At 41.8% G+C, this 15,649-nt stretch overlaps 1 protein-coding gene across 1 annotated transcript; it reads left to right on the top strand.

Moving 5' to 3' along the window:
• Positions 1 to 1,850: 1,850 nt before the first annotated feature.
• Positions 1,851 to 14,706, top strand: LOC124013188 (terminal nucleotidyltransferase 5A-like). The gene is made up of 2 exons (XM_046327417.1): positions 1,851 to 2,314; positions 12,834 to 14,706. Exons 1-2 carry the CDS (start codon positions 2,159 to 2,161, stop codon positions 13,863 to 13,865), a joined length of 1,188 nt encoding a protein of 395 aa, XP_046183373.1. The 5' UTR covers positions 1,851 to 2,158; the 3' UTR covers positions 13,866 to 14,706.
• The last annotated feature ends 943 nt before the right edge of the window (positions 14,707 to 15,649 follow it).

The following is a 15,649-nucleotide window of genomic DNA, read 5'->3' as shown; positions in this document are numbered from 1 at the left end:
AGGGGTTATCAAGGTGGGGTCCGTAGACAGGAGGGAGTCCGCGGGCAGCAGGGGTTATCAAGGTGGGGTCCGTAGACAGGAGGGAGTCTGCGGGCGGCAGTGGTTATCAAGGTGGGGTCCGTAGACAGGAGTGAGTCTGCGGGCGGCAGGGGTTATCAAGGTGGGGTCCGTAGACAGGAGGGAGTCTGCGGGCGGCAGTGGTTATCAAGGTGGGGTCCGTAGACAGGAGGGAGTCTGCGGGCGGCAGTGGTTATCAAGGTGGGGTCCGTAGACAGGAGGGAGTCTGCGGGCGGCAGTGGTTATCAAGGTGGGGTCCGTAGACAGGAGTGAGTCTGCGGGCGGCAGTGGTTATCAAGGTGGGGTCCGTAGACAGGAGTGAGTCTGCGGGCGGCAGTGGTTATCAAGGTGGGGTCCGTAGACAGGAGTGAGTCTGCGGGCGGCAGTGGTTATCAAGGTGGGGTCCGTAGACAGGAGTGAGTCTGCGGGCGGCAGTGGTTATCAAGGTGGGGTCCGTAGACAGGAGGGAGTCCGCGGGCAGCAGGTGTTCCACGGGCTGTGGAATAGTACTAACAACAACTGATTCAATTCATTTTTTAATAAGGTGCAATACAATGTAATATTATGAATCTATTAATTGATGTTCTTGACCCTGGGAAACCTGGGCCTGGGGGCTTACTGGAGTATTGTATCCATAGAACTCCACCAATAATACATTTCTCAACTCAATACCAAAATGTTTTTTCTTCTTTTTACCTAAAGGCACTGTAATTGAAGGTTTAAAACTGCAAAGGTTTTTCTCTGCCTCATGGAAAAATGTTTAGATGTTTTAGATGTCGGCTTTAATTAAAGCTGTAACAACAACAAAAATAATTCTGCCACATGACAAAATGTGTAGAATTGCAAGACATTTGCTTGAAAACTGCTAAATGTTTTTTCCGATGCCAAGAGGCGGGCCTTTAGAATGTTCCTTTCCAGAGCCCGAGACTTGGTTCATCCAGCCATGCACTGCCGAAGTCATAGTAAAATGCCTCTTTTATTTTATCCAACTCGAGTTCTGATGAGGGTGTCCCTGAATAGTTTGCAATCAAAATGGGGTCCCGGACCCAAAGAGTTTGAGAACCAGTGCATTATAGAGAGTGAGGTTTCTGGCTGGTCAGGCCAGTTTGGAAAAGTGTGAATGACCAGTTGTCGATAAAGACATGATTGAGATACAGACTGGTTGAAATTATACTGTAACAGAAACAAATGTTGTCCCCTACTTATGTGAAAAAAATGCAGGCTTATAATTCACAATAACCAGAGTAAAGGCTCTCGTCAATCTGCATCACTAAAGAGTTAATGATTGCGCTAGAAAATTTAAGGTAGTATAATTTCCGTTTGAGCCAACATACGGTATGTAGTGTTAACCGGAATGCAGTCTCCACAACTGCTGGAACATTGCCAATCGCGCTATAAAGCGGATTTTCAGCGCTACTGACTGAATAGAGCCCTAACTCTATCATTCTAGTAGACAGTTAAATAAAATGTTGTTCTTCTGATTCAATTGTTGTTGTTGTTATTATTTGTATTATTATTATTAGTCTATTACATGTCTACTCACTCTACAGAACATAAAATGTGTTTAGCCAATAGATCGTGTAAATAGCCCTCTAATGCGTATACTAAATGTGACTGAAGTATCCAATGACAGCAACAGGCTGGTCTCTGCTGACGCAAGGGAAGTGGGTATGTGCGCATGGCCGCTTGTAGTCTTCTGTGTCTTGAGGTAGCTCTTCATAAACCTGCCGAACAGCCAATCAGGACGTTTATGTTAATCCCATTTTTTTAAAACCCGTCAAAATGCCTCTAGCTGGATTACAGCTAGAAGTGTGTCACAGCGCAGGAGAATTTTGGAGATGCCACACAGTTCAGTTTACGGGTCTATGATTTGCATGTGCAGAACTCTCTCGGATCTTCAGCCTAGATTGTTTAGAAACTTCTGTTCTAAGTGAATCTGAGAAGCGCAACAGGAGCGATTTTGTTTGATTTCTTGTCGATTTCAAGTTTCATTCCAACTTCAAAATAAACACTTATTTTGGCAATTGCTTTGGTACTGCCCATAATAGCCTACATCAACTAAACTACCAAAGAATTGACTACTTTTCCAAATCCCATCGTCATGTCCTCCGGGGATGAGTCGGAGCAGAGTCGGCGGTTCTGTGTGTTGTCTTGGGAGCAGGTGCAGAGGTTGGACTCTATTCTCGGAGAGAGCGTCCCTATTCACGGACGCGGAAACTTCCCGACGCTCTCTGTACAGCCTCGGCAGATAGTGCAGGTCAGATAACCGATTTGGTCTGGGGAGTTCTGGAGCGCATGCTCATCTCATATGGCTGTTATTTTACATTATTTTAAATAGTTCAATATTGATCTAATTCAGTCTGATCATGAAGTGCTTTAGTGAATGAATAGCCAACTCAGGAATGTGCATGAAATCTATTTTTTTAAACGCACGAACGCTTGCACACTTTTACTCAGGTAGGCTACACACGCACACTCACAGTACATTGAAGTCGAACTTGATAGGTAGGCTAAGAAAAGTGTAAGGAAAACAGTGTATTTTGGGAGCATTCATCTTTGTGTAATATCATCATCTAGACCAGTCTCATTTCTCAGCACTGTGGCTGAGGATAAAAAGCTCCAATATTCTTCAATATCAGGTCAGATAACATCTGTGAATATGATTATTTGCCAGTGGTGTTGGCATGCTCATATACTGAATTGTTGCAATAGCCTACTCAAGGTATTGGAAGTATACTGGGGTGCCTTGGTAGCCTACATTTGAATATCCACCCATTGCAGTGAATCGTGACTTATGAATCCTCATGAGTGACAGTCATGTTATTTACATTCACTTCCACAGACAGGAGGAGATCTCAAGGAGCAGATGATCTAATGACTTAACTGACATTTTCCACTTTCTCATTCCAATGCTTCTGCCACCAGACATTTCATTGGTCAAGGAAACCATACAACTTGTACACAGGGAGAGACAGTAAAGTACATTGAATTATAATTGGCGGAGTACAGAGACTTTGAGAATGTAAAAGATTCCTCTCCAGTCTCTTTCATTGATGAAACGAATGCTTGTGATCTGTATTAATAGAGCAGACCTATGTGAAGGATGTATGCTCTATCCATGCTGTTCATCAGAGAAAATCCCCTGGCTGGAAAAGTCTACAGTGGGCTCTGGCTGGCCATGCAGCTCCATACCATCGGCAGTAAGCATTAGTGCATATCTCCAGTAACATGTTCCCTTCCTCTCTCCCCTACCTGGAAAACCAACTGATCCAAGCCAGGGCCTAAATAAGAAATGTCTTCATACAACCAGAAATGTGTTCTTCCAGGTGTTCCACAGGGCTCTCAATAGGGGCCGGTTCACTGAAACGCTGTCATCTGGATAACATCTGTTTATTGTCCGGCTCCATATTGTTGTGTGTGTGTCTGTGTGTGTCCGTGTGTGTCCGTGTGTGTCCGTGTGTGTCTGTGTGTGTCCGTGTGTGTCTGTGTGTGTCCGTGTGTGTCCGTGTGTGTCCGTGTGTGTCCGTGTGTGTCTGTGTGTGTCTGTGTGTGTCTGAGCAATGGGAGGTGTCAAAGAAAAGTCTCACTGTTGGTGATTTAGTGCACACGAGAAGTATCACACTTCATTTAGGGCAGTGGATTGTGGGTAGATAAGCCAACATTGGGTTGACAGCTCTGAGGAACTATACAATAGGCCTACACACACACACACGCACGCACACACACACACACACACACACACACACACACACACACACACACACACACACACACACACACACACACACACACACACACACACACACACACACACACAACACACACACACCACAGGGGGTTGGTGACAGGTTTTTTTTGTTGAGTATGAGTATTTTTTAATTGGGGAGGACAGATTTGTGGTAATGGTTGGTGCAGAAGGTGGAATGGTATCAAATGCATTAAACAAATGGTTTCCATTTGCTCCGTTTTCTGACATTATTATGAGCCGCAGCCTCCTGTGACACACACACACTAGCCAGTAGGCCTACCCAGTGGTGTTATACAGCTGAGATTACATATCCAGACATTGAATGTGTTTTAGTGTGTCAGATCAGATATTACCTCATGTTAACAGTAGGGTGGTAGAGGTAGAGCTAGGGGGCTAACCTGTTTTACTTGGCTTGGCCACCCAAGCAAACGGAACACACTTTTTCCAGGTTTGCTCAAATCTAATTCAGGGTGTAGATTCTAGAATAGAGTAGAATACAATAGAGATTGACTGAGTGCACAGTAGGGCAAAGCCTGAGTAAGATCTGGTTTCGTTTTTGTTTGTTGTTTCTTCATCCCTGCTCTTGTTTCACCATTGTGAGCTTACTGGAAGTGAGCTCTACTTTGCTGGGTGGCGGCGATGGCTTCCATTTCTGGGGCAGGATGGGGAAACTGGATTAGTTAGTCAGGCACTCGAGTAACAGGGGCCTTAGAGGGTCAGGACTCTTGACAAGGTTGACATGGTATGAGTAGACCCTAAACATTCACCTACTCACACACCCCAATACTAGCCCAGTCACCTGGTTCTGTTGTGGGCCCTGCCAGATTGTAAACCAACTCCTCTGTCGGTCTATTGTTGGTGAGACTGAATGACATGATGACACCACACGTCTCCATAGATAGAGTAACAGGAAAGGAACATATTTTGGGCTTACACTACAGTGTATAGCTCTGTTAGTCTTCTACATATAGGCGTGTGCATTCCTGTTGCTGGCTTTCAAGGAGGCCATTGCGGGGAAATGCCAACTGAACTCAACATTCTCTCTCTCTATGAGGTAGAATATTTTTTTTTTAAATTGAACTAGGCAAAACAGTTAATAATAAATTCTTATTTACAATGACGGCCTATTAACAGTGGGTTAACTGCCTTGTTCAGGGGCAGAACAACAGATTTTTATCTTGTCAGCTCGGGAATTCGATCCAGCAAACTTTCAGTTACTGGCCCAACGCTCTAACCGCTAGGCTACCTGCATCCCCAATAAATGCCATATCATCAGTCTAGTTTTATTATTGAGTACTGTATCACCAGTCTAGTTTTATTAATGAGTACTGTATCACCAGTCTAGTTGTATTAATGAGTACTGTATCATCAGTCTAGTGTTATTAATGAGTACTGTATCACCAGTCTAGTTTTATTAATGAGTACTGTATCACCAGTCTAGTTTTATTAATGAGTACTGTATCACCAGTCTAGTTGTATTAATGAGTACTGTATCACCTTTCTAGTGTTATTAATGAGTACTGTATCACCAGTCTAGTTTTATTAATGAGTACTGTATCACCAGTCTAGTTTTATTAATGAGTACTGTATCACCTTTCTAGTGTTATTAATGAGTACTGTATCACCAGTCTAGTTTTATTAATGAGTACTGTATCATCAGTCTAGTGTTATTAATGAGTACTGTATCATCAGTCTAGTGTTATTAATCAGTACTGTATCACCAGTCTAGTTTTATTAATGAGTACTGTATCATCAGTCTAGTGTTATTAATCAGTACTGTATCACCAGTCTAGTTTTATTAATGAGTACTGTATCATCAGTCTAGTGTTATTAATGAGTACTGCATCAACAGTCTAGTGTTATTAATCAATACTGTATCACCAGTCTAGTTTTATTAATGAGTACTGTATCATCAGTCTAGTGTTATTAATCAGTACTGTATCACCAGTCTAGTTTTATTAATGAGTACTGTATCACCAGTCTAGTGTTATTAATGAGTACTGTATCACCAGTCTAGTTTTATGATAATACATGCCATATCATCAGTCTAGTTTAATTAATGAGTACTGTATCACCAGTCTAGTTTTATTAATGAGTACTGTATCACCTTTCTCGTGTTATTAATGAGTACTGTATCACCAGTCTAGTTTTATTAATGAGTACTGTATCACCAGTCTAGATTTATGATAATACATGCCATATCATCAGTCTAGTTTAATTAATGAGTACTGTATCACCAGTCTTCTAGTCTAGTTTTATTAATGACTACTGTATCACCAGTCTAGTTTTATTAATGAGTACTGTATCACCTTAGTTTTATTAATGAGTACTATCACCAGTCTAGTTTATTAATGAGTACTGTATCACCAGTCTAGTTTTATTAATGAGTACTGTATCACCTTTCTAGTGTTATTAATGAGTACTGTATCACCAGTCTAGTTTTATTAATGAGTACTGTATCACCAGTCTAGTTTTATTAATGAGTACTGTATCACCAGTCTAGTTTTACTAATGAGTACTGTATCACCAGTCTAGTTTAATTAATGAGTACTGTATCACCAGTCTAGTTGTATGATAATAAATGCCATATCATCAGTCTAGTTTTATTAATGAGTACTGTATCACCAGTCTAGTTTTATTAATGAGTACTGTATCACCAGTCTAGTTTTATTAATGAGTACTGTATCACCAGTCTAGTTGTATTAATGAGTACTGTATCACCAGTCTAGTGTTATTAATGAGTACTGTATCACCAGTCTAGTTTTATTAATGAGTACTGTATCACCAGGCTAGTTTTATGATAATAAATGCATTATCATCAGTCTAGTTTTATGGTAATAAATACTGTATCACCAGTCTAGTTGTATAAATGAATGCTGGTTCAGTTGTCGTGACCACCCACAGCAAGGCAACAAATTCACCTCTGAGGAAAAACCCATCATCTGTTCCTGCTAGCCTACTGACAGTACCCTGAGTATAGTATGACTGGGCTGGGCTGTCTCTGCTTGCCTTCAGGGCTGACTGGACCGGATGCCAGGGTCATAGACTACTGAACATCTCATTCATTTACTGATGCCATTTACTTGGCTTGGCTGGGTCTTTCTGTGACTTTCTGTCCAGGCCAGGCAGTGCTCTAACTGGTGTCTAGGGGACCATGGGGTTTAGCTGGCTAATGGCTGTTTTTGACTCTGTTTTCCCACTAAAATAATAAAACACATTCAGGCTGCAGTCAGACTGAAGTTAAGTTCCAAATGGCAACCTATTCCCTATATAGTGCACTACGTAGGGAATAGGGTGCTATTTAGGAGACACACAGACTGAGGTAAATGGATTACTAGAGGAAACCCGACAGACTGGAGTAGGAATGCAAAGAGTCTGTACATAACGTGTCGCCAAGACATTGTCAACACCACACCGTCTGGTCAGTTTGTGGCTTTCTTTATACGTCTCTAGCTTCTCCTGGTCGACTTCGAGAGGAAGTGTCCCCCCTTAGCTCAACTTCACCCGGTGCTTGTTGCGTAACGCGGGAATGGAATGGCGTGCTTTTGGAGAGGTAGAAGAAAGGGCGTTACTTCTTACTTTTGGAGACCCTTTTGTGTTATAAGATATTATCAGTGGGTCGTACGTGCTTAATGTAAGTCTTACAAGTCATTATAACCATGTAATGCATTACACCTGGAGGCATTCAGGTTGACCTATTCCATTCAGTTAGACCTATTCCATTCAGTTAGACCTATTCCATTCAGTTAGACCTATTCCATTCAGTTAGACCTATTCCATTCAAGTTGACCTATTCCATTCAGTTAGACCTATTCCATTCAAGTTGACCTATTCCATTCAGTTAGACCTATTCCATTCAAGTTGACCTATTCCATTCAGTTAGACCTATTCCATTCAGTTAGACCTATTCCATTCAGTTAGACCTATTCCATTCAGTTAGACCTATTCCATTCAAGTTGACCTATTCCATTCAGTTAGACCTATTCCATTCAGTTAGACCTATTCCATTCAGTTAGACCTATTCCATTCAGGTTGACCTATTCCATTCAGGTTGACCTATTCCATTCAGGTTGACCTATTCCATTCAGTTAGACCTATTCCATTCAGTTAGACCTATTCCATTCAGGTTGACCCATTCAGGTTGACCTATTCCATTCAGGTTGACCTATTCCATTCAGTTAGACCTATTCCATTCAGTTAGACCTATTCCATTCAGTTAGACCTATTCCATTCAGGTTGACCTATTCCATTTAGGTTGACCTATTCCATTCAGGTTGACCTATTCCATTCAGTTAGACCTATTCCATTCAGTTAGACCTATTCAATTCAGTTAGACCTATTCCATTCAGGTTGACCTATTCCATTCAGGTTGACCCATTCCATTCAGTTAGACCTATTCCATTCAGTTAGACCTATTCCATTCAGTTAGACCTTTTCCATTCAAGTTGAGCTATTCCATTCAGGTTGACCTATTCCATTCAGTTAGACCTATTCCATTAGTTAGACCTATTCCATTCAGGTTGACCTATTCCATTCATGTTGACCTATTCCATTCAGTTAGACCTATTCCATTCAGGTTGACCTATTCCATTCAGGTTGACCTATTCCATTCAGGTTGACCTATTCCATTCAGGTTGACCTATTCCATTCAGGTTGACCTATTTCATTCAGTTAGACCTATTCCATTCAGGTTGACCTATTCTATTCATGTTGACCTATTCCATTCAGTTAGACCTATTCCATTCAGGTTGACCTATTCCATTCAGGTTGACCTATTCCATTCAGTTAGACCTATTCCATTCAGGTTGACCTATTCCATTCAGTTAGACCTATTCCATCCAGTTAGACCTATTCCATTCAGTTAGACCTATTCCATTCAGGTTGACCTATTCCATTCAGTTAGACCTATTCCATTCAGTTAGACCTATTCCATTCAGTTAGACCTATTCCATTCAGTTAGACCTATTCCATTCAGTTAGACCTATTCCATTCAGTTAGACCTATTCCATTCAGTTAGACCTATTCCATTCATGTTGACCTATTCCATTCAGTTAGACCTATTCCATTCAGTTAGACCTATTCCATTCAGTTAGACCTATTCCATTCAGGTTGACCTATTCCATTCATGTTGACCTATTCCATTCAGTTAGACCTATTCCATTCAGGTTGACCTATTCCATTCAGTTAGACCTATTCCATTCAGGTTGACCTATTCCATTTAGGTTGACCTATTCCATTCAGGTTGACCTATTCCATTCAGGTTGACCTATTCCATTCAGTTAGACCTATTCCATTCAGGTTGACCTATTCCATTCATGTTGACCTATTCCATTCAGTTAGACCTATTCCATTCAGTTAGACCTATTCCATTCAGGTTGACCTATTCCAGGTTAACCTATTCCATTCAGTTAGACCTATTCCATTCAGTTAGACCTACTTGTCATTGGACGCAGTAACATATCACACAGCCCATATTAAGGACAATTATTTCCTCATTGTTTGTTTCAGGCTAGCAGTATGTATAACTATCTTAATGGTATCATCATGGGTTGATACCTGATACCCAACCCTATGTTTGGTAAGGCGGTTATTACTGTTTATTATCATGAATACTGCTTTTAGCTTAGTCAAACCTAATTCCAAAATACGTACATATGCATATGGGTTCATTGAAGCATATATTCCAGTTTCTATGAATCATTGATTATTCCACGAGGACTCTGGGAAATGATTCATATATATTCTGGTGTTTGTTTCCACAGAAAGAAGGAAGAAGCCTTTAATATTCTGGATGTTTTTATTAGTGACCATCTGTCCGGAGGTCGGGTTACCAATAGAAACAGATTGCTTTGCTCACTGGAACACAGTAGGGTTCCATAAACTGCTTTTATTGCTTACTCAATTCTCTGTTAATTCCGCCCCTTAAAAGGATTGGCTTTGAAACTCAACATGTATTATTTCTTAACCTTTCGTTTACATTCTGAACCTTTTCCTCAATAGACCTTTTCATGGTGGTGTCATTTTTCATTGTGAGTACCACTACCCCTTCCCTTGGAACCCTGTCAGTAGCCATGGACCATATTAATATCCTTCAATCACACCACTGTGTGTTTCTCGGTCTGGGTAAAAGAGGCTACAATTAAAGGACAGGAAGGATTTTGCAAGAGTTTTGGCAGAGAGGGAGACAGCACATATTAAGCATGTCTCAATTTGCCTGTTTTTTTTTGTCTGTCTTTGTTTATAGGTTGGTAGGGAGGAGGCCGTAACCTAAATCCATGAATGGGGGATCTAGCTATGTTAAGTCAGAGACACGGCAGGACACTCCTTTCCTGGCATGGTGGTGAAGCCAACATAACCTAATTCCTCAGGCACAACTTTGTTTGCATGTGTGTTCCCGAAACAAATGTATAGGCTCCCCACTTGGTACAGACGTCAATTCAACAGCTATTCATTGAAATTACGTGGAAACAACATTGATTCAATCAGTGTGAATCAGGCAGCATAGTACTGAGGGCATTCCTATCTTTTTATTTACCTTTATTTAACTAGACAAGTCTGTTAAGAACACATTCTTATTTTCAATAACAGCCTAGGAACAGTGGGTTAACTGCCTGTTCAGGGGCAGAACGACAGATTTGTTTGTACCTTGTCAGCTTGGGGATATGAACTTGCAACCTTTCGGTAACTAGTCCAACGCTCTAACCACTAGGCTACCCTGCCGCCCCATCTTGAGCTGGTTAAAACCATATTTCATTGTGGGTGGTGACTGATACAGATATCCACTTTGTAATGAAATGGTGGCACTGTAGCAAAGTTGTGGACAACAACTGCATAAAATAGGTATTTTGATAGTAAAGAGAGTGGGTAGCTTATGTTGTTATGTCTATCTTATGCTTAAATGGTGAACTTGATCCGACCTGGAAATGGAAATAGATTGTATGTGGTTGTGTACATATACAGACTAGATACCAGATACCTAGTTGAATACTTGGATGAGTGTCTGGATAAAGATACCAAGTGTGTGTACTTGGTAATCCTGGTCAGGCCTGTTAAGTATTGTCCCAGTTTCTTGTTTTCCTCGTTGGAGTGTTGTGAGTTGGAGTGTCCGCTGCCTTTAGCTTCCCTTAACTCCAGGATCCACCCCAGATGGTTCTGTTCTGTGACGCAATAAGCTCATGAACCATTTCTTTACCAAGTACAGTATGCTGTTTATATTACCAAATAGGGAAAATATGTTTTCAGTATGGCGCAATCATACCAGAGTTTATAAGTTCACAAGCCAACCCCATTTGTCTACGTCTCACAGATGTGTAATGTTTCTTTTCGATAACCTCCAGGTCAGCTGGGTTTCCTCCAGAAGTTAGAGACAAAAGACATGCACTGGCTTGCTGTGTTCCACAGAAAAATCTCTGATTCTCCATGCATTACAATCAGAGGCTGTATCTCTCTGTGTGAGGAAAAAGACAGACATCTTTGTCTTTTAAGAACGGCAATAGGAGTATATGAACAAATTAAAAGGCTGTGCATTGCAAAAAAAAGCAGAAACTCTTCTCACAATCTTTTGATAGTAATGATTACATTTGCTATTCCACGTGGTTGCTTGTCATTATTTGGGTCGTTCCCACTAATTCAGTGCCTTTTTAGAAGTGTAACTAGATTTCACCTAATTGCAATATTCTGTCATAAAGAGCACATGTTCAACTTAATCAAAAACATGCTTTCCCATCTCAAGAGTTCAAATGTAAAAAATACTATAGCAAAGTGACAGGGTTGACAATTTCATCTTAAATCAGCCTTAAATCCCTCAAATGCTAAAACATTTCTAGCCCGTGTATCTATGGGTAACAGGTTTGACATGTTATGCTCGACCTGCTCAGTTTTCCACCACAAAACACTAGAAAAGGGGACAAGAGTAGAACCAAGCTCGCCTGCTTTTACACTATGACTTGACTATTATATGTTCAATGTTTATTTTGAAAAAAAAAATAATTAAAAAGGAATAGTTTCACCATATTAAAATGAGAGTTCAGTTCACATAACAGGGTTGACCTTAAAATGAGGGACAGACGTAAATGAATCACTAATCACATTAAATAAATAATCATCTTCAGACATTACTTTTTCAAGCAACAAAATAACTCTTGCTTTTGGGGGGGGGGGGGTTAGTGGGTTGAAATCATCCTAGAAGTGACACAGGGTTGACGGAGGGACATGTCAAAATGTTGCATTTTGGCCCTTTAGGAAGCCTTTATTCATATATAAAATCAGATTTATTTACTTCTCAATGTGGTCTCTATTAAAAATAAACTTCATTTAATATAACAGGCTTCTAAAATGCAATATTGGTGCACAATATCTACTTAAAATATCAAAGGGACGCAAAAGGAACTATTTTCGTGGAACGACCCATTAACTGTTTGGTTCCTCTTTACGCCCCCCTGGGTTGCTCTCTATTCTCATCCACACAACAAATTATTGGATGCTTGTATTTTATCTTTACTGTTATGAGCATACGCTGAAAGCAAGGTGAACCATTCCTTGATTGAAATGTAAATATTACCATTTTTTTTAAAAGTGGCAGTGACCATGAAAGCTATGTCTCAACTTGCAATGGCATGCATTTTCAGTGCATAGTTCTTTGAATGAATCACCTTAGTTTGTATGGATATCTCTCTCTTAGATCACGAACATATCTCGGCCGCAGATCATTCATAGATATCGCTCAGGTGTCAAACTCATTCCATGGAGGGCCATGTGTCTGCAGGTTTTCACTCCACCCTTGTACTTGATTGATCAGTTAAGGTCACTGATTAGGCAGGAACTCTCCTCACTTGGTTGTCTAGGTCTTAAAATTAAAAGGAAAAAAACAAAAACCATGGAATGAGTTTGACACCCCTGCTCTATCAGATCACTTGAAAGCAACAACAAAACAAAATACGTATTTGATCGGAAAAGAAAATTGACAATAAAGTGTACTAATAATACCTCTCAGATCACTAACCCATGTTTCTCTATCTCTTCTGTGCAGGTGGTTCGGGCGCGTCTGCAGGAGCGTGGTGTGGTGGTCCGGGATGTGAAGCTGAACGGTTCAGCAGCCAGCTATGTGCTCCACCAGGACACCGGCCTGGGCTACAAGGACCTGGACCTTATCTTTGGCCTAAACCTGACTGATGACAAGACCTTTCGTGTGGTTAAAGATGTGGTCCTGGACAGCCTGGTGGACTTCCTACCTCCGGGGCTCAGCCGTGTCTCGCCCATGACCCTCAAAGAGGCCTACGTCCAGAAGCTGGTGAAGGTGTGCAACGACACAGACCGCTGGAGCCTGATCTCCCTCTCCAACAACACGGGGAAGAACGTGGAGCTGAAGTTTGTGGACTCTCTGCGGAGGCAGTTTGAGTTCAGCGTGGACTCGTTCCAGATCGGTCTGGACTCACTGCTGCTGTTCGACCGCTGCTCAGAGACGGCCATGTCCATGTCTGAGAGCTTCCACCCCACCGTGGTCGGAGAGAGCATGTACGGGGACTTCCAGGAGGCCCTGGGACACCTCCGCACCAGGACCATAGCCACGCACAGCCCTGAGGAGATCCGGGGCGGAGGACTGCTGAAGTACTGCCACCTGCTAGTGCGGGGGTTTAAACCGGACTCAGAGGCTCATATGAAGCTGCTGCAACGCTACATGTGCTCTCGTTTCTTCATCGACTTCCCAGACATTGGCGAGCAGCAGCGTAAGCTGGAAGCGTATCTCCAGAACCACTTCAACGGCATGGAGGACAAGCGCTATGACTGCCTGGTGACGCTGCGGCATGTGGTGGACGAGAGCACCGTGTGCCTGATGGGCCATGAGCGCCGCCAGACGCTGGCACTGATCTCAGCGCTGGCGCTACGGGCCATGGCAGAGCAGAACGCCATCCCGGCCCTGGCTAATATCACCTGTTACTACCAGCCGGCGCCTTACGTCAGGGACGTCAACTTCAGTAACTACTACATAGCGCGGGTCCAGTCGCCCATGGGTAGCTCTTATAGTAACTCTTACCACAGAACATGGCTTCCTTGCAGCTGAGTGATGTGGATCTGTGTAAGAGGACTGTGTTGTATGTTGTGTTTTTTAAGCTTCTAGTTTCTCTGTTTTAGTCTCAAATGGTACCCTATTCCCTATATAGTGCAGTACTTCACATGACCAGGAAACTATATTGGGAATAGGGTGCCATTTGAGACACACCTCTGTCTCATGGTAACGTGAGCAGAGCAGTTTGATAGAGTGCTTTGCTCAGTCCACCTGTAGCAAAATGGCTTCTTGTGGGAGACTTGAGGACAAAGTCCAATGAGGACCAAAAAAAAGGAAACATCTGTATTGAATTGTATCTTTTTGCCAAATCTTCAACTGCAACCATTCCCACTAAGTTATGTCAATGAATACTGCTGTAAATCTGATTTGAGACGTTGTTATGATGTTTTGTTAGCTTTTTTTTCTGAAGCGTTGGCTTCTTTGTTATATGTTTGGTGAAGACTGGTGGTCTATTTTGATGTGTGGAAAACGGTTGAAATGTGATGGAATAACTTTTCAGCTTCCCAGTCGCGATGAGGGACTTTAAGTGTATTTGGATCCATAAAAGGAAATATAAGAAACCGGAAATCTGAATTCTGTTCTGACTGTGGTTTCAACGGATCTTTTCATTTGAAGATGTAAGGACCAAATAATACCATTTTTGTGTAGCGTGAAGAAAACAAAACAGACTTTTGTGATTCTAAGTGCCTGAAATACCAATCAACATCTTAAAGTAGCTTACTTTGTAAATGAAATAACTGTTTTTGGATCTTTTTCACCCAGGTTACTGTACATTTCTCGATCCAGGGTCAGGGTATTTCTTTCTCAAATAATAAAAAAAGATACAAAATGGAAACATTGGTGTTATCTCCTTCTTCCTCTATCTAAGTATCTAATAGGTTACAGATCGTCCCTTTGGAATGTGAAGACAGACACAGACATGCAGGGCAAGCAGGTGAAAGGGTCCGTCTCTGTACGACTTAGCAGAGGCATTAAAGGTGCAATCTGCTAAATGTATAGCTGTTTAATTGTCATTTCAATTAATGGTATACCCACTGACATACCCCATCCCTCAGCTTAAAATAATTTTAGGGTTGCTGTTTGTGGAAACACAAATTAGCTGTGGCTTTAAATCTGCTTAAGTCTCCTCTCTCCTACTGTATCATGCACTGTGGGGCGTCCCTTCAATAGAAATATAATCTATTCTTTCCATTTCTATGATCTCATCAGTCTGACACCAAGGCCCCAAGACACACAAACACTTCCTTGTTCTGTTCTGTTCCCACCCCCTCAACGTTAACATGGGAAACTGAATCCCCTCTGCCCTCGTAGCCATCCATACATTAGTTACGCCTGCATGTCGTCCATAATGTCTCATGAGGGGTTTCCTGTATCATTGGAAAGAGATGGCTGTTGCCTGTCTTTTATGAGTTGTATTCTGTGTGTTTTGGCTGAGCAGGCAGCTGAGGGCCAGGCTGTCAGACTGAGAAGTTCGAGGTATTATTGTATTGCATTGCATGCCTTTTGGGGACGAGGCTCGTTTATCTTAAAGGATTGTTATGCATTACCCCACGCTCGTCACTGAATACTCTTACCATGTCTCCCTGGTCCTACATCTGTTCGTTCTGTCTTGCCATTGGCCAAAAATGAGTTGGCTATACAACACAAACAGATCTGGGAACAGGCTCGGGCTCTATTCAATTCACATCATGGAAGGTCAGTTTTACAGCATGATTTCAATTTAAAGACAATGCTCCGATATATCGGTGGCTGCATTCACGTTAAACACGGCAAATGTC

Source organism: Oncorhynchus gorbuscha, linkage group LG24 (genome assembly GCF_021184085.1).
Source record: "Oncorhynchus gorbuscha isolate QuinsamMale2020 ecotype Even-year linkage group LG24, OgorEven_v1.0, whole genome shotgun sequence".
Taxonomy (NCBI): domain Eukaryota; kingdom Metazoa; phylum Chordata; class Actinopteri; order Salmoniformes; family Salmonidae; genus Oncorhynchus; species Oncorhynchus gorbuscha.
The sequence above is the reverse complement of the archived record's forward strand: the minus strand, read 5'-3'. Positions and strand labels throughout refer to the sequence as shown.

Excerpts from the sequence above, each read along its gene's own strand:
- LOC124013188 (XM_046327417.1), top strand. The coding sequence starts at position 2,159 with ATGTCCTCCGGGGATGAGTCGGAGCAGAGTCGGCGGTTCTGTGTGTTG. Across the intron at positions 2,315-12,833 it reads AGCCTCGGCAGATAGTGCAG|GTGGTTCGGGCGCGTCTGCA; the intron begins GTCAGATAACCG and ends TCTTCTGTGCAG.